Source organism: Labrus bergylta, chromosome 14 (assembly GCF_963930695.1).
Source record: "Labrus bergylta chromosome 14, fLabBer1.1, whole genome shotgun sequence".
Taxonomy (NCBI): Eukaryota; Metazoa; Chordata; class Actinopteri; order Labriformes; family Labridae; genus Labrus; species Labrus bergylta.
The window spans coordinates 6157993-6183566 of record NC_089208.1 but is presented as its reverse complement, the minus strand read 5'-3'; the positions used below and the strand labels follow the sequence as shown (position 1 = coordinate 6183566).

The window sequence follows — 25574 nt, the reverse complement described above, 5'->3', positions numbered from 1 at the left end:
AGAATAAATTGGTCTTCTATCACATAAAGAAAACGGATGCCAGTAACGTGATGATTGTTATAGAGTTCTTTTCAACATGGCAGCATTAAAAGATTAGAATTCTGTTTTAGTCTTGTTCTTACACTGGACTTAATAGTTACTTGTTTGATTGTTGTTTTTCTTGTCTGTTGCTTTTTTGTTTTTATCTGTGCTGTTCAGCACTTTGGATCCACTGTGTTGTCTTTAAAGTGACATATAAATAAAGTTAGGTTGAGTTGAGAATTATTATTTTGTTTTGAAGTAGAGCCCATTAACCAGAAAGAAGAACGATTTTTAAAATTATTTGTCTATAAGTTATTTGATCAAGAGCACAAGAGGGTGCTCCTTTAGTTTCATCATTAGACATTGAACTATCTTTAAAAATGTTTATAAAGACCTTAAAATACCAAAATAATTCTACCGCAGACCCTAACCCTCCCAACACAAACATTACTCAGAGCCTCACCTCTCACACCACAACATTAATACACACATCAACACATAAGAAGAAAGTTCACACATAACACCCTTCTCCCTCTCAAGGCCATCATACAAAAATTACCATGTCCCCTTCCCCTTATCTCCCTCTCTTCTTTTCTTTGTTTCTTTATTTTCATTCTTTATAATCCATTATTTTTTAGTCATTTCTGTTAGTTGAAGTCGATGCTATTATAGTTGAAGTCTCAGCATTTGGCAGTCTTTACTGTCCTCCTACTCGATGTTTTGCATGCTTTGTTTTGTATCGTCCAGCACTACCGTTCAAAATAAATAAATAAACAAAGACCTACAACTAACAGAATAACAAACGGTGTATTCTGATGTAAACATAGTACTCTGACAGGTTGCCATTTTGACGTGAATATTTATTCTGGTTGATGAAAGTTTTTAAAATCAAAGGTAGAAAAACAGATATCCTTTTAGAAATTCAATTAAAAAAAATGTTTTATTGAGAAAGTAAAGTAAAACAACAACAGTAAAGAACAAGTTGTTTAAACCGTACTAAGTAATGAAATAAACAAATCTTTATCCATCTTCTCCCTTGTGTTAGTAGCCTAAACATCATTTTAATGTTTTATAACCTTGAGCTATAGAAAACCATACACGGCAGTTAACACACAGTGACTTTTATGGATAATAGGTACAGGCTAAAATCACAAGTTTCTATCAGTTATATTTACATGAATCTGTTTTGTAATGCTGGCTGTTACTGTCATCAAAAATAAAAAGTAGTTTCATAGAAAAAGTACAAGGTCACCGTGGAAACCGTTAAACAGAGACAAGGCAACCACGATGTGTTGTTTAAGAGAGGCCAGCACATCGTCAGCTTCTCATGTGCAAAGACTCACAATGTGGATTTTTTTTAAAGTGAAAAGTTCTGCAGCCAGCGTTGCACCAATTTTATAAAAACACAGATGGTCTCTCTGAGTCCTCTGTGAAAGGTGCTTCATGTAGCGTAAGGCAGCATTCCTGAGGGATACTTATCATCTGTCACATTCACAGACCAAGTTTGCACTGAAACCACACAGGTAGTGTTGATGACTAGTGGGCAAGTCTCCAAAGGCTGTGAGGCAATCTGTGCACTTTCTCTAGCTCTGCCATCGCTACAACCAAGTCCCACTCATTAGAAGTTTGAGCTACATTACAACATAATCACCACACCCCTCCACCGAACGTCTTTAGATTCAGACCTCTCTAAAAACATGGGGCAGTCATTTATTAGCATTTTGTATAGATCTCATGTGAACACGATGAAAAGGCTAAGACTATGAGAAACTGATCCCCATTCATAAGGTCCATTATACAACATATCATCTGTCCCTCTGCTGGTAGTTCACTAAAAACTTTGTTATGGAACAGATGCTTTACAAAAGGCACTGAATGAACTTGGAAAGACTCGGTGCCATGTGACAAACTATGAGAGACATAAAGTGGTCTTAGAAACATTGTTAAATCTGAGGTTAAAGAAAGCCCTCGTCTTGGTCAAACTCCTGTGATGACGCCTGTGTTAAATAGTTATGGACGATATATTGTCATTGTAAAATGATTTTTTTTCTACATAAAGAAGACAGCTCATGTCAACTCTAACATGATATCAGTCATAACAAAACTTTCAAGAGCCCTTCGTTCATCACTGGTGCTACATTAGTCCATTGCGATTAAAAAAATCGATTTATGTAAAAATCGAGATTCTTATCTTCTGAGATTTTAAATCGATTCATAACTTGTTTTTTGGTTAATCAGTCACTCCCTGCTAAGTGCTAAGGCTAGCTCTTTAACTCAGTAGAATGATAAATGGGGCAGCAAGATACTCAGCCGGTCTCACAGATGACTGAAGTAAATCCTGATGAAGTGTGTACTTATTCAAAAAACACTTTGAATCATGAATCCAGAATCTTTTTGAATAGAAAATAGATTCTCAAATCGAATCGTCATCACAAGAATCGAAATCGAATCGTGAGACACCCAAAGATTCCCAGCACGAATTGCAATACCTTTCTAAACTGCTCAGTAGTCACTGTGATTCTCATGGCTCAGTAAAGGGAATTAGCAGAAAAACTGACATTTTTTTTTTTTTTTTTACATCCTTGACTAATTTGTAATGTTAAGCTAAATTCTTGATGTATTTTTTTTATATATATTGTTAGGGCTTATTTACTTTGTATCTAGTTTTCTGTTTTATTTGCTTTAATAACCTGTTGCTGTATCACCACAATTTCCCAGTCTGGGATCAATAAAGTAAACTTATCTATCTATTTAAAATAGCATAAAATTCTTTTGCATTTTAAGATGAAAAATATGACGTGATAATGCTCTAACCGCGGGAGCTGCATGATTCATGTAAGACACGTTACAGTAGGGGGCGCTCCACTGTGTGCGACCCAGCAGCCTGCCTGTCTACCTGTTTTTAGGGGTTTTAGTTGTTTTTAAATTGTCTTGGCCTCTCTCAATGACTCAGTAGGCTGTGAAACTGAACTGCTCTTCTAGGATTCCTAAACTTGTCTGAATCCAAATCTGAAATAAGACAATGCCCAATGTAACACAAATGTAAATATAATGCACCGAACAATTGCTTTGTTGCGAGCACATTATTATAGGGTAGATATTCTGGGCATGTTATGGCACCTGGATGCAGAACCGTGGAAATAATCGAGACACTCTACAGTGAAACACTTCATGTCTCTGCATACAGCTTTGTCAGAGCAGAGAGGAATGTTCTGTTCTCGACTGCAGACAACATGGTTAAATAATAACTCACTTGGTTGTCATGGTGACTTTGAAAAAAGGAAATGCAACAATTATCGGTAAATCAGCCCCGACACCCTTTCATTATCTTGTCCTGCTTTTATTTCACTCCCACCTTTATCCCACCTGATCTTTCATCCAAAACTATTCAAATGATTCGGCCTCCACAGAAATCGTCCGTCCTTTTTCTCTCTACGCATTCCCGTCTGTCTTCCCACAAACACCATCGTGATTTAGTAAGTTATCTCTGTTATCAGTACTCTTCTTCTCCTTCTCTATCCAGTCTGTGTTTCAGCTCCAATCCAGTCATCTCTTTATATCCGTCGCCATAACAACCACAAATGTTCTGACAGATTTGCTGGCACTGCAGTGAGAGGTGAAGCCTCAGAGGGAGAGAGTGAGAGCGAGTGAGTGTGAGAGAGAGAGAGAGAGAGAGAGAGAGAGAGACACAGCCACCCACCTAAAAACCTTGCACCAATAACTGTACACGATGTTCCCAGATCATGTGAGATGCTAGGTTTCCAATACAACCTCACATCCTCACTGACTCATACATTCATTTGTGCTTTTTTTTTTTGTTTTTGTTTCACCAGCGTCGGTTCAGATTGTCTTGAAGAAGTTCTGGAGCAGACATCGAGAACAAACTGGCCGATACAGATGATGAAGCTACTGCTCTAATAGATAATCATCATAAAATCGAACATTTTAGTGGTTATATTCAGACTAACTCATTGTCAGTCACAAAGACAATACAAAACATCAGAAGCCCCTTTCACACTGGAACTAAAGTCCTGAAAATGTCCTGTTTCTTTCAGGGTGGACTGCATGTGTGAACGCAAACGGCTGCATGATTCACCCCAAATTTATTCAGACTTTTTCCGCAATAAGTCAGGGTGAGCTGATGTGTGAACACAGCCGGTTATATTCAGGAAAATTCCCTCTGAGCGAGGGGTGGCTGTGGCTAGTGAAGTTTATAAAATGTAACCAGTGTAATCTTTGTAGAGGGAATGAAGCTGCCCCGTACAATTTCTGCTCATGCCCATGTTCTTTCCCACTTGTGTGTTGATACTTTTAATACATCCAAACACACAGTATATTATAAAGAGGGTTATCAAAAAGCTATACGACTACGTTGCTTTTTCTGCCATCTTGGATATGTTGTAAACTTTTCACTCTGTACGTTTACACGATAATAAAGTTGATATATTGAGTTAGTTCGACTAAAACTGCACTTTTAAAAAGAACGTGTAAAAATGTTAGTCCCACTAAAATCACTCTAAATCCCATTTCTTTAACTCACACTAACACACCTACATAATGCAGTTGGGGTTCGATTCAGTCTTGTAGTAACACCTCAAACAGCCAGAAAAGGACTTTGGCGTTTTGCTCATGCTCCACGGTGTCCACACCTGGCTTCAACGGTAACATTTAAAACAAAGGTCACAATATTCACCATTAACTAGCTGCTTATTAGCATGCTAATTAGTAGCCTACTGGGTTATTATCAGTCATTAATACGCACTTTGTATGTGATGTAATAAGTCAAGCAGAAGATGGTCCAAAAGTAATAAGTTGAAAAACGGCTTATCGCTAACTACGGTAGGTGAGTCAGATATACTTCCATGAATAAATCAATTCTTCCCCGGGGTTTGTATACAGAGACAAGGACAGTAGTCCTAATGAATGGTCTAATCAAGCTATAACTGTACGATGACTACAGAAGCACCCTTTTGACGTCATGTTCGGGCTCCTGGGATCTCCCCCCCCCCCCCCTCCTCCTGAACGACGGGGAAAATCTCCCGCTGTGAGGGACATGTGTGAAAGGGCAACTCAGGACGTTTTTTTGTGTTCTGAGATTTTCAGGTGGGCATGTGTGAAAAGGTCTTATGAGTCATATCTTTTCCTCACCGTTGAAGTGCCAGTGCTATAACTACTTTAGTGTGCAGCGCTGACCATGTGATTATGGAGCATGTGGTACAGCAGCCCTTTAAACTGTCACGTAGTGGTCCGGAGCTGTGGTTACGTCCACAGCCCAACGGGAGCCATGCCCTCTTTGGTGCCCAAAGGAGGTAACAGGTTCTCCTCACACAGGAACCTCAGGGGATAGTGGACCAGCAGCCCTCTGATCGCCTTCAGCTCCTCTGCGGCCTTTTCAGGGTCTGTGTCGCAGAGTCGCTCCTCGCCGGTGTACTCCTTCAGCTGCCGCATGTTGTGGACTGAGTTGTAGGGCAGGCATTTGAAGACCTGTTTGCAAGAAGGACACACAAGCCAAGGGAGCAACAGAAATCAATCCTATGAAGACGGTCTGGTGTGTTTTGAAAGGTCACAAACAGGCATCAGTATCAACCTGAGACAGTTTTTATAAACAGCTAAAAAAAAAAATCCTCCCTGTAGCAGTTATTGTAAACATATAAAGGTCAAAAAGGCGGTATTTGGATCGAGGGTGTGATATGAGCGAGGAGGAATAGTTAAGACACGATCAAATACAAGGAAATATACACAGAGGGCCGGGGGGAAATTTATGTAGTGTAGTATAAGTTCATACACAGGTTTGGTTCAACCAAACTTATTCAACCATCTAAGTAGGACCAATGTATAACGTACCTACGCCATGACTACGCCTAACTGGGGAGCTGATGGCCTAGCGGTTAGGTTACACCCCATGTACGGAGGCTATAGTCCTCCAAGTAGGCGGCCCAGGTTCAAGTCAGACCTGTGGCTCCTTTCCTGCATTCCCCACTCTCTCCAGATTTCTTACCAACCCCAAAAAAAGACTGTGCCTACTTGGGGACCAGACAGGATTACCCAATAAATCAAATTATGGAAAAGTACATCCTCTACAGATCTTTACAAAATGAATCAAATTTATGTTAGACTATGATATCAGGGTGCTGGTAGACTAGTGGTTAGTCCAAATGCCCCACGAACAGAGGCTACAGTCCTCGGGGGCAGGCAGCCTGGGTTTGAATACAACCTGTGGCTCCTTTACCGTATGTCATTCCCACTCTCTCTCTCTCTCTCTCTCTCTCTCGCTCTCTCTTACTCTACTGCCCTGTCTCTCTAAAAATACATCTTAAATAAAGGATAAAAGAAAAAGTAAAGACATAGTATAATATGAACAACGATGAGAACGTTAACAAGCTGTTAAATTGTTCTGAAAGTTCAGATTTATCACTGGCCTTTGGATATCTTATAATGGAAAAAAAAGTTCCATACCTTGTCATAAATGATGGCATTCTGTTTAGCAGCTGCGTTCCAGGCCAAGAAGAAGAAATCATCACTGATTGGATCTTCAATATTGATGCTGGGGTCTGAAGAAGCTCCAACAAGGACTCTAGAGGTGAAAATTAAAAACACAAAGATTAATTTTGCCTCTTATAATATGGTTTAAACATTCAAAGTTTTGAATACATCTGTATATTTTACAGAAGGATTGTGTGTTGCTTATTTGCATCCTAGTTTGCATTTCATAGCCTCTTTCCAGTGCAGGACCTACACTACTATTACAACTATAATCATGTCTAGAGGAGCACCCTGCATTTGAATGAGTGTGTTACCTGAAACACTGTTTGCGCAGAGCGAGTGTGAGGGGTCCCGCCTGGTACTCCTCCCCTCCCATGACGGACGGGACCCTCTCTTCGTCTTCCACAAACACAGCCATCTCACTGTCTCTGCTGCCCAGCATGCTGCGGTCGTTGATGTTGGCCGATCCTGCAACATATGTGGAAAGAACAGACATTAACAATCTTTTATTCTGAGCCATCATTACGTCAAAAGTAGTATTTAAAGCCCCAAAAACCAGCATAATTAAGCAGAATAAGTGATGCTCTACAGGTTTGAGTAGTTTCTCTGAATATTTTTGTGCCGATAAGGAGAGTAAATGCAATTTTAAAGGCTTAAACTAAATATGATCTTAAATATCTCAAAATGTAAAGTGAGAGTTAAACAACTTAGAACTGAGGGGCTGACAAATCATAGGATCTGTTAAATACCTGGACAAACAAAGAAATGCTTTTTTAAATTCTGGTTCAATATTAGAAATGTTTTGCTCATTGGTTGCTTTTACTTGAATACACAGCAGTAGGAAATGTTGGGTTTGTAACAAGCAGTCGTGTGCAGGGGCGTGTCCAGACTTTTTAAACTGGTAAACATGCTGAAGTTGTGACATACAACATTGTAATATTGGCTTCTAATAAAGTAAAATATCGTCCTTGTGTGGTCTTAACAAAGAAAAAGAGAACATTAAAACATTAACTATCATCCTTTGATTATCTAATTTTTAAATATTTGTTTACTTACTACTACTACTAAAGTTTTAATGAACACCAGTTTCATTGAATGGTATTTTGGAGGATATAAATGAGGGTTTTTTTCACTGGTTGTGACCCACCAATGATATAGCAGCGGTCGTCAGCAATGAGGGTCTTGCTGTGAACGTAGATGAGCTCTGTGACGAGCGACTGGGAGAGCTGGGCGTGTGTTCTCAGGCCGCAGAGTGAGATGTACTCAGTCCACTGGTCCTTAACTGGGGGAGCAGAACAAGAATCCCGTCATTTGTAAGACATCATGTTAGAATGAAATGAGAATTTAGTAAGAAACTCACATAAAGGTATGGACTGTAAAATGGATTTGAAAGAAGATGAAGAAGACAGTGGTGAAAATGTAGACAGGTGGGAAGATTTCTAGCACCACAAGATTCTGTGTAAAAGTGAAGTAAATGGAGAAAGAAAGACAAAAGTGTTAGAATGAAAAGAGGTGGTTAAGATGTCAGATTGTTAAGATGAAAACAGATGAAAAACAAAAAACTAACCTTCACTAAGTCTTGCCAGGATGGAGTGCTCCCCTCGGCACATGGTCCTAGATAGGACATTAAAAAACGATTTAAAGTTATGACACCATGAACTGTATAAAAAAGATGGACGACATGACAGCAGCATAAAAGTGAAGCCAAAACATCTAGAGCTGCTTCTACTGACTGGCTGCAGGTCATAAACTATGATACAGTAAAAGATGGGACAGGGGTCAAACTACAAAATCAAAATTGTAGTCTAATACAGTTTCCCCAAACATGGTTTCCGTCTTTAAAGTGAGTTCATATTTCAGAGGAAGTTTAGTTTTAATGAGTTATTTGATACTATAAAAGAGGTAAAATGCCATGATTGACATCTCTTTTGAAAAATGTGGATCCTGCTCCACTGTGTGCTCTGGTGTGTTCTTAGTGACCCTTATGGATAATGATGGCAGTGGTGTTCTTTTTTTTTAAACAAAAAAATCACATCCTACTATCTTTTAATCTGAAACTTCACCATCAAAAGAGTCTGTCTGTGCAGAGTAACTTGTCTTGCCTCACCAGTCACTGCCCCAGGGGCATGACAAATGTGTTTATTTATTGATGAATCAATACGGGCAACACTTGGCCTGGTTTGCTTTTGTAGGTTATATAGACAAATCACTGAGGGAAATGTGTGTGTCAGCGGAGAAGATGGGATATCAAAACCAAGGCAACTCAGGCTCAAAGTGACGTCACCAGCGTAACATTACAATGCTAGAGCGCAGGCATCGACTGCCGATATACTCTCAGATAGTTCAATTCAGGCAAAATAGTCTTCACATGTTTAACAACTGTTTAACTAGTCCCTGAAAATATCAATGACACTACATGGGAATATCTAAAAATGAGTACAAACTGGAGACAGAGAAAGAGATACTCGCAACACCACTCAAAATCATTTGGAACTTGTCTGTAAGTGTGGATAAAGGTTCAAAGGTTGTTATTTCCCTGTGGTTGATGTTTGTTATAATTCTTACTGTGGTCTGTGCTGGGCTGAGTGCAGCGTACAAATTGGAGGAAAAAGGCTCTTACCTGTAAGTGAAGTGCAGAATCGCTTGGATGGCATTTCCACCTCCTGCACTGATGTCTCCCTCGAACCCAGGAAGCAGAGGAACCACCACGAACACTCTGTACTTCTTCTGCTCTCTGCAGGAGACACATCGTGTACATGTACAGTACCTGGTCATTCATGTTTCTGTTCTGGTTTATTCTCTATTTCACTCACACATGTCCATTCTGCAGCACATCTAACCAAGATCTGAAGTAAGTACATCACAGCTGCTTGAAGTCAAGTGTGTTCTGAAGGCTACAGAGTATTTCCAGTATTAAATGCTGGGGTGTACTTTCTTAGTTCTTTGTTGACATGTTTAAATCCACTTTCAGAGTACAGATTACATGTAAAGCTGCTTTACAACTTCAAGGCTCAAGAATGTGTGAACAAAATCTGGCGAGTATTCTCAAAGCAGACCTGTGTGCACGCAAAATCCGCTTCACAATTGCATCACCGATCCCGTTGTAGACAGTTTTCCCGTCGGCACAGCTGATGAAGAACTGGTTCTGAGGGCAGAGAGAAGGCAGATGGTGGCTCAGTGTGAGGTGGGCTTAAACAGGCAGGTAGCTGGCAAGAAAGGTCTGAGCTGTGATTGAATTTAGACTCGTGTCTGGACACACATTGGCTACAGAAACTCACAATGTGAAAATATTGTGATGATGGCACGTGAGAGAAAATCCCACACTGAAGAATTAAAAATAGTTGAGGCTCGTCATTAAAAATCAAACCTATTTCTGTATGTTTCAAAGCCTATTTTATTTTCATAATAAGAAGATGATGCTTCTTACAACAACACAAAACCCTCTGAGCCAGTATTGTGCAGGACTGATCAGTTTGTTTGTCATCAAAAAGCGTAGGAGAACAATTTAGCCGAATCCAGTCTTTGCTTTAAGGCACTAGGCCAGAAGAATATTAGAAATATTTGTGAGGTGCGATAACATGAAATGCACTTAATAAACAAAAAATGTGAGAATACACAATAGCTATAGCCGTTTTCACTTATGGACTGCTTCGGAGATTCTCCTGACTTGCTGTACACATATGCTGCTCACAGCGGGAGACTATATCCCTGTCAGACAAGAGGGGGGGGCGGGGAACTCCCGAGGTAAGATGTGACGTAAAAAAAGACGCAGACAGAGCCAACAGAGTCTGCTATATGATGCTATAATGAGAATATTTGCTTTTATATCAATGCTACGTGCAGCAGTCACATACATAAACATATCTCCCCCCCCCCCCCCCCATTGGCTTGAGGTGAATTCTCCGGAGAATATCCTGCTTTGTTCTCACATAAACTCACTTCAACTTGCTGCGGAAAAAATACTAGGATTTGGCAGGAGAAACTCTGGCAGAAATCAGAGCGAAAAATTGGGCGGTTTGCGTTCACACATACAGCTCCTCCGGGTTTTAGAGGAGTTTTCTGCCAAGTGTGAAAGCCCTTTATAACTCACAGTTTTTATCCCTGTGCTTGTCTTCATAGTTTACACAATAACTGTGTTTGCAACATGCTTCTCTTAAATCCAAAATAAATCCCAAACGTATTCTTTATTTATTTCCCCCCCCATGAAATTGGCAGCTATGAATCTCATGGTGGCTGCCAGCTAGCTTGAGCTTTATCTGACTGCATCAAGATGGAGTGAAAGCATGGACATTACACCCAGGCCTCCATTCAACAGAGAAAGTGAACACATGCAGAGTGAGAAAGTGTTTCTTTCTCACTCAGCACCTAAGACTATTGCTGTTTAGGTCACACTCATGTTACGATTATGGGATTGAGACTGGGATTGGGATTGATTTCGCAGCCCTACAGGGTACATATTCGTCTCTAACTCCCCTCGGTGTTCCTGCGTTACCTCGATGTAGATGTAGTGCTCGCTGTTTTCGATGGTGTGGATGTACGCGTTGAGGATTGAGCTCTCACAGGTTCCAGTAGACCAGCGATCGGCAGAGCGCAGCACCTGAAAGAAAAGACACAAAAACAACACTTAAGGTTAAGAACAATGTGATTAAATGAACTACATTCAATGTCCCTATCATGGCATGTGTGGTTACATTAATAAGACATATTTCACCTAATTTATTATCCTTAGTGCTTTTCTCTGCTGATTTGAATTCTACCATGTCGTTGTCACAGTATTATTATTGCAGCAGAATAAGTGACAAGCTCTTTACAGAATAACAACCACTGATATCCAAACTTCATTTTATTCACTATATATTTATATCTTAATAATTGTTTTTGCTTATACACTACACCACATTTTCATTCGCTCTTATCAAATTCAAATAGTTTTTTGCAACGAAACTAGTAGTGCTTTAAATAATAAGATTTGTAACAAGGGTAGGCATAATAAGCTAAAGCTTCAGCCTACACCTTTTTCTCGTCTTTTCATGAATGCACATGCTTTTGTAAATTTTATATTTTTTATTCTACCATTTTTTACGCCTTTCAAATGGAAAACTGTATATGTTGACCGAAATAAATTACTTCTACTACTAAAAAAAACCAAGATCCAGATGTAGAACTGAAATGACAGCGAGCAGAAACGTAAGTACAGGTTCTTTGTATACAAATTTTTTCAAAGCGTCAACTTTTTTAAAAATCTAATGTAGCAACAATTTACTTCTACTCTACATACATGGTTACTCTATATAAGCTCTCCGTCTCTCACCGGAGAGCTGAAACTTGAATAATGGATCAACCACACCTGATGGGAGAGCTAAGGCATAATGGGGAGCGAGGTTTAGGGTTACAGGTCAGCACACACAGAATAAAAAACACACACAGAGCAAAAGCTATTGTTACGAAACACGCACAGCCTGAAAAGCTCCACAGCAGATGAAGAAGAATGAGAACAATGTTACTGATATTGAGAACATTTTGGGAAAAAACAACACAACTTCACTTTTCTCAATAAGTTTATAAGCTTATATGTCAGGTCTGTGTTTGTGACTGCTTTTTTAACTATGATGTCATCTAGTGAACAATAACTGATTGCTGCTTCTTTACAAAGATGCATCATGTAGAGTCTACTGAATTACCTTTTATTATACCAACATAGAGAAAGATGGCCTCTAGTTGTGGACCACATTTCCCAAAGCAAATAAGATGCTTCCATTTGGTTTTCTCTGGCTTTAGTGGAGAGGATAAACATGTTGGAAGTGATTTTTCTCCACAGGATTTACTCTTGTTCCACCATCTGCTGCTGCAAAAAAACTCTGAACAGCATCTCTTTGTTTTACTCTACAGAAACACATGTGATTTCCTGCTTGATGAAGAAGAGTAGAAACAAGCAGGGGCTTTACACTTATCTGTTACAGTAATTAAAGTCATTTCACTAATGTCTGTAATTGTATATGGAGTTTTTTTGTGTTGTCATCATTTGTGTATGAAGGCTGTGTTTCTGTGCAGGGGAAAGGTTTCTGGCTGCTTTCTAGTCTAAAGCTTTTTGTTATGGACTCTTTCAAAGCTTGGTGAGCTTGTTTTACAACTGGCCACTGTTCTGCAGCATGACTGCCACCCACGGTGAACAGAGAGTCTGATTTATCTGGCACACTGACATCACGTGGGAACAGTCTTTGTATAACAGACTGTATGTACTTGTAAAGGCTAGAAAACACGACATTACCCAAATAACTGCACCTGAGAGAGTTGTAGGAGAAACTTAAAGGCAGGGTTTGTCATTTTCTCCAGACACACTTTTTAAGATTTTGGTTGTAATTGTCTTTAGGTCCTGACAGAAACTAATAACTCAGGTGCTCTGAAAAAGGAACAAAGAAAATCTGTCATCTGTAGCAGTTGTAAGCATGTTAAAACTTCGACCAATGTCTGCCACGAGGTACCAATCTGATGAACCAATCACGCCTCCCTGTCTCCCTGCTCGATCTCTACCCCATGTATGCATGAGCCCACACTGAAAGAATGAGCTGAGCTCCGCTTCTGGACCAATGGCGCTTGTGCATGTAAGTGAGGGGGCGTGGCTTTTGAGGGAGCACAGAGGGGAGACGGCGCACTAAGGGAATGCTTCTTTCAAAATCATGCTAGTTTTTTTCCAATTACCGTACCAACCCTGCCTTTAAATGCATTGTGACAAGAAAGACACGACCACACCGGTAACAGAACACCATCTGAACTTTTACATAGCTTAACGACATGTTTTATATCGCTTTATATAGCATGTGCATTGTCTGTCAAATGATGTGTTGCATACAATGTATGACATACAGTATATTGTGACTTAATCTGGGCATAAATACCTGCACTTTGGCCTTTGTGGACCCAGGCACAGTGTATGTGAGGTTGTCAGCAGTACACTGGGACTTAGGGAGGAGGTAAGGGTAGAAGTCGTCCTTGTACTTGTTTTTGAAGATCTGGAAAAGACAAAACAAAAAGATATATATTTTTTACCTTCCTGTGAGTCGCTCCCTTCCTACAGAAGCATCGCCTTAAAGTTAAATAAACTATTTTACATGTATGTACCTGAGTCAAATAAAAAAGGTTACTACAACACAGGAGATGCTGTGAAGAATAGCTTGAGTTTTTATTTTGAGTTAAATGTGATCTTCAGTTTACAAAAACTTGACACCTCCAGATAACTGATAACTGAATGAAGTTGTGTAACTATAAAGGCTGATTCCAGCTCCAGTCTACAATATGACAAGAATAGTTTATAATACTATTACGCTAACATATAGCTCATTCAGGCCAGATCTATGACGATCTAATTCAGGCAGCTTTCAGCAGACTGAACGTTTGAAGATGTCCTCTGAGTCTGACCTTGGTGAAGTTCCAGCGCTGGATGAAGTGGCGGGCCACGTCCCTGGCAGCGCTGCCATGAGTAGCCGCAGACAGATCACGCCACGGCATGCGAGGAACTTGAGTACGGTCGATGTTATCTGCAAAATATAGAGAGCAAGCCTTTTTAGCTCCCAGACTCAGTGTGTGTGTGTGTGTGTGTGTGTGTGTGTGTGTGTGTGTGTGTGTGTGTGTGTGTGTGTGTGTGTGTGTGTGTGAGAGATTTAGATAATTCACCCTCAAACGGTCTGTCCAGTTGGACCCAGTCTTTCCTGATAAAGTTGCTGTAGTCTTTGCCAAGCCACAGTTTAGTGTTGCCAGTCAGATCCCCGGGGTCCTGCTCTGCTTGCTTATCTGGTTCAGAGGGTTTTTGACCATCAGCCCCACCATTGTCCTAGTTTACAGAAACATCAATCAGTGTGGAGCGGGTGTAACATTCAAAGCACACTGGCTTATGAACTACAATAAACACAGAATCAGAGACTGAAGACGAGCTCAAAGAGACTGTTTGTACCACTGTATCTGCTTTCAGGGCCTCGTCCGTTTCACCGGCAGCCTTCTCCTTCAAACCCAAGTCAGTCAGCCGGTACTGGCTATTGTCCCACCTCCCAAACGCCAGGTCAATCCCCCCCACAAAGGCCACTGTTTGGTCAATGGCCACCATCTTTTCATGGTGAGCCCACATGAACACCACAGAGGAGACGTGGTCAGGATGACGCATCACCTGCAAACATGAGAGATTTTGAATAGAACATGAGATGAGGCCTCTCTGTCCATCGTGTTGCTGTAGCCTGCTAATCAAACCATGTGGCGGTGTCAGACCAACCTTGATGTTTGGGTGCATATTCATAAGAGTCCTCTTGCTGTGCTCACTGTTGATGCCGAGGGCCATCTCCACCTCTTTGTACAGCAGGACGCACACTTTGACCCCTTGCTCCTGCATGAACAAGTTCAAACTTCCAGCTTATAATACGATTCATTTTGATTCTATAATACAGAAGATGAAGGTGACAGAGAGCAACTCTACCGCTTTGCGTTTGAGTATGTGATCCAGACGCCAGTAGTTATCAGCTGCTGGTCTCTTGAGGAAAACTTCAGGGCTGAGCCTTTGAGAGAGGACACATAACACATCTTATTTACAGCAGCTGGAGCGTATCCAGACGTTTTGACTGAAGTGGCCAAAATGTGAGAACTGACTTATGCAGGGCTGGCATTAAGTTGTTGTTGCACATACATTTTCTATCTCTACCACTGGGATCAACTTTGAATTAACACAAGGGAATGGCAACATGTAAGTCTTAGTCTTAGTTTGGCTCTTTAGGGACTCAAATGAAGATGTATGTACAAAGTTACAATAAACAGTACTTTAAAAATAACATGCAAACTCCTGCACGTTGTCGAACTCGCAAAATATATATATGTGTGTACAGGCACTTTTTCAACACCAAAACATTGCTTGAAAATATGCAACATTGACATGAAAACAAAGCTATGTGCAGCGTGTTGTCAGGGTGAATCATTATTTCAGATTTTGGCATGGCACCTCTGGTAGCCAATCAGATTTCAAGGAGGGTCCATGCCACCGCTGGTCACTTCTCTGAACAGAACCCCTTCACAGCAGAAATGCCCTATAAAAAAAAAAATTCCAATGTCACAGTTTGATGATTTTGTCCACTCTTACCACCAATCTGTGATGAAGATTTCCTCCTTTGCTTGTTCAAGCGCATCAGCCAGGTCTTCAAAGTATCCACTTCCATTCACATACCTTCAAACAAAAGCCATACAAGTTAAGGATATGAAGAAACATGTTAAGACAGAAAGTTGCTTATCTACGGCTGTTGCTATCTCTGACCATTTAGTGAGCATGTTTTCTCTCGGCGGAGCAAAGCAGTCAAAGCGTTGCACTTTGAGAAAGTCACAGGTTTCTGCCAACCGGTTGATCTCATGACTCCACCAATGAATCTGTCTATAGCTGCTGCATTTGATGATCAGGCTCCTGGATGAAAAAAAACAAACAAACAGGCCAGGTATGAATCACAAACACAACATAACACCAGACTCAAATATGAGCAATATTGTGGCGATCTGAGTGTACACACGAACACACAGCTGACCTACCGAGTGAAGTTCTCAATGCAGACTCCATATTTGGTGTCTGTGTAAGCGCGGCCCACTTTCACTTTGAACTCAGGGTCAAACAGCAGCACAAAGTTGATGCTGCCGTTGTCTCTGTTCATGTACAGCAGGAAGGAGTCTTTGACCACCAGCCAGCGCCGGGACCAGCGGAAACAGATCTGATGGTGGCCGATGCAGTTCAGGCCTTGAATCCGGTGGCCGCCTGACCTCTTGAAGATGGGTCCCTCCCTGAGACAAGTTGACATCTGTTACATATTAAGTCTCTCCCAGACACTTCTTCATTTCCCCATTTCTTTTCCTGTAACACACACTCTTTAAATGTTTGCTTACAAGCCTTTGGGTCCAAGATCAGTGACGAAGGAGAGTGCGCCCACAGAGAGGAATTCAAGCTGTAAAAAGAGGATGAGAAAGAGTCATCTTACTATGTCAGATAGATTCACTTTCGTTGTGTGTGTTTGTTCGTTTTAAAGCTGTTACCATGCTGTGGTCGTTCCTACAAAACACATTATCCAGCAGACCGTTCAGGTACTCCTCAAGGTATTTCTGCAATACAGAAATAGAATAAAACAAAGTTATATTTATGTAAAAGTAAGGATATTCTGAATGCAACTGGACAAAAAGTGCAACCATATTCTGTTTGTGATATGTTCTAAAATCATTTTGACCAACAATCATTTTCATGCATGAATAAAAAAAAGGTTTTTCACACACAAAACGGCACTAATAAAATATAATATTGCCCTGTAATATAATAAGAAGAGCAGATCACTGTAGTCCTTAAATAGAAGAGGGCACACCAGGTCCAGTCATCCAACATAGCCTGCATATCCTTCTCTAGTCAAAACATTCCACCTGCATCATCAATCACCAACCTCACCTGGAGGTAAAATTTGACCCTCATATGACCTTCGAGGCTCACATTAAACACATGTGCAAGACGTCCTTCTACCACATAAGAAACATTGCAAAACTCTGCCCATCAGTCTCTCCCACGGCCCGCCCACGACGTTATCACCTCCAGGCTGGATTACTGGAGTGCTCTACTCATCTGGCTCTCTAGCAAGAGCCTCCAAAAACTGAAATGTGTTCAATGTGCACAAATATGAGAGTGCAAAGACTTGAGTACATAACACCCATCCTTCAATCATTACATCTGCTTCCTGTCCACCTCAGAATTTAATTCAAAATCTCCCATGTGCATCCATGGCAAAACCCAGCCTACCTCAAGGCACTCCTTAACCCCCAAACCTCCATAAAAACACCCCAGCTGTCTTAACAACATCTGTGTCCAACCCCAATAACTAAGCTTGGTACAACCAACCTGTGGCTCCTTTTCCACTTCATTCCTCACTCTCTCTCTCTCTGTCCCTGATTTATGACTCTATCCACTGTCCAGTCTCTCTAATAAAAGGCATAAAAAGCCCCCAAATAAATCTTAAACAAATAAAAGAGCTTCCTCTTGATGGGCCAGACTTTGACTGGCACCTCGACCTCACATGACTCTTTTATAAATGAAAATGAACTCTTGTTCTAAACAGTTTTGATGCTTGTTTTGTGTTGTCCTTAACCCTTTTTATGCTCATGTTTCTGTATTTGTAGCATTTTTAGATTTATTTTAAATTTAAAGTGCTATATAAATAACATGTCATATTATTCAAATTAAGCAAAAGCCAAAGAGACAAGCCAGAGCACTTCATAAAATTGCTGTTTTCTTTGTATGTCATAAATAAAGAAAAATCTCCTTTAAAGTAGAATACTAAAATATTGTTGATGCAATATTCTGCAGGAATTTAATCTGTATCCACAAGGACTGTGCTATAAATACTTCACATGTACATGATTAGTTTGTTTGATACCATTTTGCTTGAGGTCCTTCTGGTGCGTTCAGTCCCGTGCAGGCTGGGCATTTCCTCTGACATGGCTCTCAGCTGGTGCCTGTCCTTTGCAAACCTTTGAGAGAAATTTGAATATTCAAACCACTGCTGTAGAAATCTGAAAACGAGAACTCAAAGCAGCCTATCACTGAGACTTCTACTGCGTGCCTGTCGAGAGACAGAGAGGGCTTCATTTGCATGATTAAGACAAACAGAGGGGTACGCCAACCTTCCCAGAGGCAGCAAGTGAATCATCATCTTGTGCTTGTAGAGGTCTCGATGCAGCTCCTGGAAGTGCTTGTACTTCCTCTTCACTGTCCAGTGGAAATGACCGTGCGTGAGCCGTACTGTGTACAGGGTGCCCACTCGGACCTGGAAGGATGTTATTGGATTAATTCACACAACCATGATGGAGAAAAATTAAAAACTTAAGAAACACAAATTATTAAACATGGCATCCAATGATTTTTATTACTTATTTACTTGCCAATTTGTTTTTTTATATCACTTTAAACTATGAGAATAAACCCATTTAAAACAAATCACATGAAAACAAAGAAAGCAAACACTACAAACTGACTAAGCCGTCCGTATTTAGCTCAGCTGGTACTAATCCGTGTACATTCTGAAGTGTGTTAGAAAGGAAATGCAACATGTGATGCTTTCTATGGGTCAGACCTGGACTGTATGCATTTACACAACATATAATGCTCTTTAATTTAAATAGTCATGTTGAAATGTGGTATGTAAGTTTAAGAAACAAGGTCTGTGTGGGGGTGCTGGTGGAGCAGTGGTTAGTGTGCATGCCTCATGTACAGAGGCTATAGTACTCCAAGCGAGCAGCCCAGGTTCCAATCCGACATGTGGCCCCTTTCCAGCATGTCACTCCCCACTCTCTCTCTCTCTCTCGCCCTGATTTCCGACTCTATCCACTGTCCTATCTCTCCAATTAAGGCACAAAAAGCCCAGAAGAAAATCAAAAAACAAGGTCCGTGTGAGTCTAGATGTAATAACTCATCATTATAGGCCCCTGTAGTAAAGCAAGACATCCGAGTAAGTGCGCACTTCTTTAAATCCTGTCATATACGCTGACATGTTCTAACCTCCTGCTGCCTCTGCACCTAAAATTACTCTCCAAGCAGAGAAACTCCACATGTAATGAGCAGGATACCTCTCTATCAGGCTGTGTTTGTTTGCTGGCTAAAATAGAAAAAAATTAAAATGATTTTCCTCATAAAGAAGTAAACATTTGGAGGTTTACCTTAGAGCGAGTAGTGTATTTCTCTGTGTTGTCCACTCTGCATGTAACAGGAGTACCAGGCATTAACATTGGCACTCCCTCTTCTTTCAGCTCAGGAAGATGATGCACCACGAGGAAAGGCCGACCCTCTGTTGTTTGGAAGATAAGAGCTGTGTTAGTGGATTTCTTCTGATACAGCCGTTGAGACTTTTAAAGGGAAGCTCTTATGATTACTTTCATGTATTCATTAAAGTTACTCCTTTCTCACCGCTGCTAGACATGAGGCCATCTATCTCGTCTGGACTCAGGTTCTGGATGTCGTGCATAAAGCGCCTTCTGCCCAGCTTTTGGGCCGCTGAGCTTTTTGCCACCGGCTCGATCACGTCCTCCGGACTCGCCATTGCGCTGTTGTCGCACGCTGCAGCTGCTCTGCTGCAAAGACATGAGAGGAGGAAGTTTTACATTCACAGTTTGAGTTTGTTCATCTTCATACCACTACTCATGCACAGTGCAAATACAGGGGCAAACATCAGAAGCAAACATCTACTTCTCATCTTGTAAACCCCAACAGAATGAGATTTGAGTCATTAACTTGAGGTTCACTGTATTTGATCACCAAATAAATTAAAAATGAGTTATTCAGTCGTCTAGGACGGGAAAAGTCGAACAGTTTGCAGACAACTGCATTCTGTAAAAAACTTTGCAACTTCACTAAACTTAGGTTTTGATATTTGTACTGACTGTATCCTTTTAGCAACACCCATATTCTATTCTTTGATTTAATTTGTGTTCTTTCGCTGCGTTTTTATCCAGTCTGATCGATTACAAATCAGCCTGGTTTCTCCTTTTAGGCCGGATTCTTAGTTTTAGGGCTCTTGTATAACCTGTTGTCTGTACCTGTTGTTTCTGCTGTATAAATCCAATGAAGAAATCGTGAAACAGACTGTAGATTATAACACCATTTAATCGGCCGAGGTCAGACAACTTCACCAAACAACTTGCAAAATTGCAAAAAATTGCAAAAAATTGCACGCTTGCAAATTGCCGACAAAGTCACAGTGTTCACAGTGCTGCTTATATTCTGTTACAAGGTGCAACCCACAAATTCCTTTCTATTTGGGTACATCACTATAAAACAATAAAGATGACATGACACTGATTTGTATAACAGATGTCGACTCTTTGTCGAGGAAACAGTTGTTGACAACATATGGTTGGCTCTTACACAAATAAAGATCTGCTACAATTTAGGTGTTTCACTCATATAAGTTTACAGCTTCAGACACCCAAAAGTAGGAGTGCTAACACGTGGTAGACAGACTTGAATAATACATTTCACAAAGTTACCAAGATGAATGAATTTCATGAAAATTCATACTAACAACTACTCACCACTGCACTATTGTCTCATTTAGTCTTGTACAATCTGAAATTCTGCCGGTCCTGCTGAAACCAATGAATGACAATGTCAGCTGGCAACTAGAATAGTTAAGAGTTGCAAAGGAAACAGCACTTTGACTGATCTTAAACCAGCTGTAGCAGTGAAATGGGCAAAAACAGAGTAGAGAGATGCAGACTAATGATAACGCACAGTGGTGCCATATCTGACATGTTAGTGAAATCATCTGACAGCACAGTGAGTCTAATGCTTCAGGAGTGTGACATGTCTGGATCACACAAGAAGAGGCGTTCAAGAACAACTCAGCCTGCAACCGGTCAAACCAAAGATGACGTCATTATAGAAGTGCTGCTGTTGAAAATGCAAAAACAAAAACAGGACGAAAACAGGGAGTATTGAAGCTCTGCAGGCTCAAACCAAAGATGAAGTCATTAAATAAGTACTGCTGTTGATAAAATGCAAAAACATTGCAGGAATGATAGGATGTTTGCCTGTTGATTAGGCATAATTCACTCTGTGACACACACAAGGAGTAAACGACACAGAGAAAAGGGTGTGTGTGCGTGTGTGTGAACCCTTCTGTGACGTGTGTGGGCAGATATCTCTGAATGGCTTAGTTTCCTGGGAAACGGGGGGGGGGAGACACAATTTGTACATGTATGCGATTTTTGTGTGTGTTTGTATTAAGAAGGGCAAGAGAGTGTGTGTGTGGGAATGGAGATTAGGATGAAACATGTACAGGACCACAACATGGAAAAAAAGCAGTTTAAAGCAGTCATGGATTAAGTTGGAAAAACCTCTGATTAATTAAAGTATTGAGTCAATGACTTAATGAAACTTTCATACATACGGTTTTATAAAATGTTCATTACGATATGCATCGTTTCCGTTAACTTCTATGTTATAACTGCAGGAAAAATGATGCAAGGCTGAGTATTGTGAAGCAGGTTAAGGCCGGGGCCAATCTGAACACTGGGTGGGTACATCACCTTTACTGTACAGGCCAAAGGCTATTGGCTGCATCCCAATACTTCAGGAGTGGCTCTAAACACAAAGGACAAGTAACACATGACTGCAATACAACAATGTTGTCATGTTGTTAAAAATATGGTCATTGTTTTATCCTTATTTTTATTATCTTTCTCCTAAAGACCTTTTCCCTTAAACCTGCTGTTAGATCCTGTTTTATGCTCAGGTTCTTAACTCTGATTTTACCTTTGATTATTGCTATTTTTTTATGATTTTATTGAAATTGTAGCACTTTGAGATTTTCGTTTAAATGTTAAGTGCATCATAAATAAAATGTATTATTCTTCTTATTATTATTATCTGTATGACTCGTCCTTGTAAAGCAATTGTCTTAAACTTTACTTAGATTTTCTGAGATCAGATGAAAAACACTTCTTAATCATTGATTTCTTCCATTGATGCAAAGTTACGATGGTTACATTAAACACAATTATTTAATTCTCCACATATTTCACTGTCTAACAAAGAGGAATGTCTTGACCAGCTCGTTCTGTTGTGCTTTGAGATAACATTTGTTGTGTATATATAAATAAAGATTGTTTGATAGTTTAGTTAGATTTTCTTTCAAAAGGGTTATTAGGCTGCAGAACATCTTTCTACTGGGAGTTCATCATCCGGTCCAGAAGTGACTGACTCATTCCCATTAGGACTGATCTTCAACAGATGTTGTTTTGATTCCTTAGGAAATAAACAACTTAACCTTTTGTTGCCACACTAAGGACAGCCCTTGATTATTTAAGCTATTCAGTCATTTAAAAGAGATCCAACCCGTTTGTCTGTTTGTGAATTGGGACGCTGAATGCTACTGTTGGCAAAACACTGTTTCCCAAAGTAAAGGGCTCTGAGGTCCATTGAGTGCATGAAAAGTGAAAGTCATTTTATCTCTGTTCCGTCTTCTCTGAGATAAAAAAAAAAAGAAAAGCTAACTGATACTTGCCTTTACTCACACATAATGTTCAGTTCAAACCCATGCATGAGAAAACTAAATACTGATCAAACAACCTTGAACTGAGACCAATCTTTTCCCACAGTCCACAGAAGAGTGATTATCTGCAGACATGCCATTCTTAGCCTTCAATGGGGGGGAGGGAGGGGGGGCAAGATTTTCTTGTTTACGCTCATTGGAGAGAAACGTTGTCTGCACCGTTTTGCTCAGTCCCTACCTGTGAAATCCTAAACTACACCCACTCAGGGGCCTCCATAACATGAGCAAACAGGGCAAGAGCTTTAACTGAAAGCAAAGCCACATGTTACAAACACTAATAGTCACATCATTATACATCGCTCTAATGTGCCAGCGGTGTTGGCTTAGTGACCAGTTCAGAGTCACCAGCAGCTTTGAGTGGTAATGCCAGGAGCGACTTTTGAAGACTCTTGATGTTGGACTTGTAGATTTCAGATTTAGGGAGTCCACATGGCTTAATCAAAAAACACCCAAGCAGCACACAGGCTGCACAATTTGAATTTGTACTGTCTGAGTTTTCTGCTAATCCAAACATATACTATCAGAAACATGTATTCTACTGCTGACCTCTTTGAGTTCTCATCTTGCTGTCATTATTCAGGCTACAGGGGTGCTCAGGGTGTGGTCGTTACCCTTTTATGTCACTGCTGGGTGTGGTTACAGGTGACACTTCTCTCTCAAAGTTTGAAACTTTGGTAGGTTAGCAAAACAAGACTATTCTGCTCAGTAAAGTTTTTTTTGTTGTTGTTTTTTTTTTTAAAAGCTGCCAGTTGCAGAGAAGATGATGTTTCATGCTTCTAATTATTCCAAAAACTGATTTGAAGTTAATTAAGCATAAGTATAGGCATTTATAGACTGATTCTATAAAAGTAGTCATTGTGACCCTTACAGAAATGTATTTCCATCAGCACTTAGTTTAAGGGGGAAAAGTGTATTATGACTTTAAAGAAGTTGTGTATCAATGAATTAGCCTTAGCGGTCAACAAATGTAGTTCTTTGAGTTTTTGCACACGTGTCTGCAAGAGTCCTAAACATGAATACTGAGCAGCGAAATTAATGGCAACAGACAATAACTTCCTGACTGAATGCAAGGATGTTATTATGTGTCATACATTCCAACATGACTAAAGCAACCATGCTGAGTCGACTCTTGCATGCGTGCTGGTTGTGCCCAGCGGATTTCCCCCAATCTGCACATTAGTCGCTTAAAAAAAAAGACCCTCTCTTTGTGACGTTTCACCAAACTTTTAACAAGTTTAAGTAACCTGCTTCTCACAGAAACGCGGTTATAACGTGTATACAAATAAAAAACGAGGGTGGTAATGACACTTTTGCCTCTTTTTTTTTTTTGGATAGTTAAGAAGAGTTAAACAGGGATGGTTTGATGTGATAAGACTACCCGCTGCATCTTCTTCGCCTCCTCCACAATCTGTACGTTTCTTAATCTTAAACTACAAGTGCGGTGACATCGTTAAAAAGTATACAACACCAAGGTCACTCACCTCTCTGACAGGGAGGGTTGAAAATGCTGAAGGGTAAGTTTTGTCGTCTCCACCCATAGACCATGGTTTCCTATAACGTCGCATTCCTCAAAGACTCTACACCCAAACTGACGAAACTACGCCACAAATGTCACTTTTTTTTGTCTCAATTTACAACATCACGCCGACGGTCTCCAGGTGTGGGTTTTTTTCTTTTCCTCCGTGGAGGTGATAATGAAATCTGCAGCTGGACATATTCATGGGAGTCGGAAAATGCTGCTTTTGGCTCAGACAGAGGAGAGAAATATGCGTCAGAGTTATCAGGCCGACATGTACTTACTCAGTTTCAAACACCACCCGGTTCAGTACGCGCAGCAACTCCACCACACGAGGGACAAAAAGGTTAAAATTACATTCAGGTTAAAAGTAATGTTTCATCGTATTCCAGGCTGTGTTTTTTTTCCTTAGTGGAGAGTTCATTAGTATTCCCCCCCTAGGTGATGCACACTTAAGTCCCTCCCATTTGGTGTCCAGTGGGACAGAGTGAGGAGGAAAAACGACAAGGAAATATCTTTAAATGTGTCAACTCTGTCGCAGAAGGAAAGGGCTGATAAGCACTCGTGTTTTCTCACGGTTTGCACAAGATTTTCACTGAAATCACGTGGTGCATTCATAAAAAAAAAATTGAATAAGAAATGTTCAGCCGCGAAAGCAGAAAACAGACAGGAAGAGAGCGATCATCAGGCTCTGCTACAAGACAACACATGTATGAGAGGACAACTTCCTACAGAAGCCCATCAGGGTAACACGCAGGAATGTAGATAGATGAGAGGGGGGCGGTCAGTGGTTGCCTACTTGGTAAGAATTAAACAGTTAGCGTCACTCGCTTGTCATATCGCGAGACTTCCCGTAAGACTTTGGCAGAGCTTCAAAAACCTTTTTTAACAAAAATGTCGCCAAGGAATTTGCCTCCAACTTCACCTCTGTCATATTAAAAGGTTTCAGAAACTGTGTTCAGTAGAACATGTCGTCCTGAACTGTAACAAAATGCCTCGAATATAGAAATCAGGGGCGGTTCGAGACCACATTTACAGAGGGGGCCAAACTGGGGCCAGTTGTTTTGTCAGAGGGGAACATTAAACCCAGGTGACAAATAGACAAAGATGATCCCTTTAGAAAATATATAAATATTATGCCAAATAATAGTAGCTATCATTAAATACCATGATTTATATTTGTTTCAGTAACAGTATTTAATAGATTGTGAGTCTGGTTGTTGAGTCAAATGCTGTGTATGTGTTATTAGGGGGGGCTCTTCCTTTTGGAGGGGTGGCCACAGGGGGGGACCAAGCTCAGTGTAACAGGGGCACTCGGCCCTGTTGGCCCCTGCCTAGAACCGCCCATGATAGAAATGACTCAAGCCATGGCAGCTTTTAATGATAGGTCTACTAAAAGCTTTAATTAGTTTGAATCATAGATTTCGGCTACTTAAAAAAAAAAGCAACGGGAACCA

The 25574-nt window shown here is 40.5% G+C and overlaps 1 protein-coding gene across 2 annotated transcripts; it reads right to left on the bottom strand.

Annotated features, from left to right (window-relative positions):
- Positions 1 to 942: 942 nt before the first annotated feature.
- pld2 (phospholipase D2) lies at positions 943 to 24802 on the bottom strand. Of its 2 annotated transcripts, none has more exons than XM_065963043.1 (24): positions 24402 to 24802; positions 19457 to 19620; positions 19210 to 19337; positions 18178 to 18320; positions 17931 to 18024; positions 16552 to 16617; positions 16405 to 16463; positions 16057 to 16302; positions 15791 to 15934; positions 15620 to 15703; positions 14966 to 15044; positions 14765 to 14875; positions 14453 to 14662; positions 14176 to 14332; positions 13921 to 14039; positions 13401 to 13514; positions 10997 to 11101; positions 9561 to 9649; positions 9125 to 9238; positions 8072 to 8118; positions 7652 to 7786; positions 6819 to 6972; positions 6478 to 6595; positions 943 to 5505 (listed from the first exon to the last, which is right to left on the bottom strand). In XM_065963043.1, the coding sequence occupies exons 2-24, from the start codon at positions 19587 to 19589 to the stop codon at positions 5281 to 5283; spliced, it is 2874 nt and encodes a 957-aa protein (XP_065819115.1). In that variant the 5' UTR covers positions 19590 to 19620; positions 24402 to 24802; the 3' UTR covers positions 943 to 5280. The 2 variants fall into 2 exon arrangements, with proteins under 2 accessions (XP_065819115.1, XP_065819116.1); XM_065963044.1 differs by lacking the exon at positions 24402 to 24802 and adding an exon at positions 24083 to 24270.
- Positions 24803 to 25574: the final 772 nt, after the last annotated feature.

Bases quoted from the DNA above. Each gene is read 5' to 3' on its own strand.
- pld2 (XM_065963043.1), bottom strand. From the start codon at position 19,589: ATGGCGAGTCCGGAGGACGTGATCGAGCCGGTGGCAAAAAGCTCAGCG. The intron at 9,650-10,996 runs GTAACGCAGGAA...CTCTGCCCTCAG, and splicing joins AGCACTACATCTACATCGAG to AACCAGTTCTTCATCAGCTG. The intron at 8,119-9,124 runs GTAAGAGCCTTT...TGTCCTATCTAG, and splicing joins ATTCTGCACTTCACTTACAG to GACCATGTGCCGAGGGGAGC.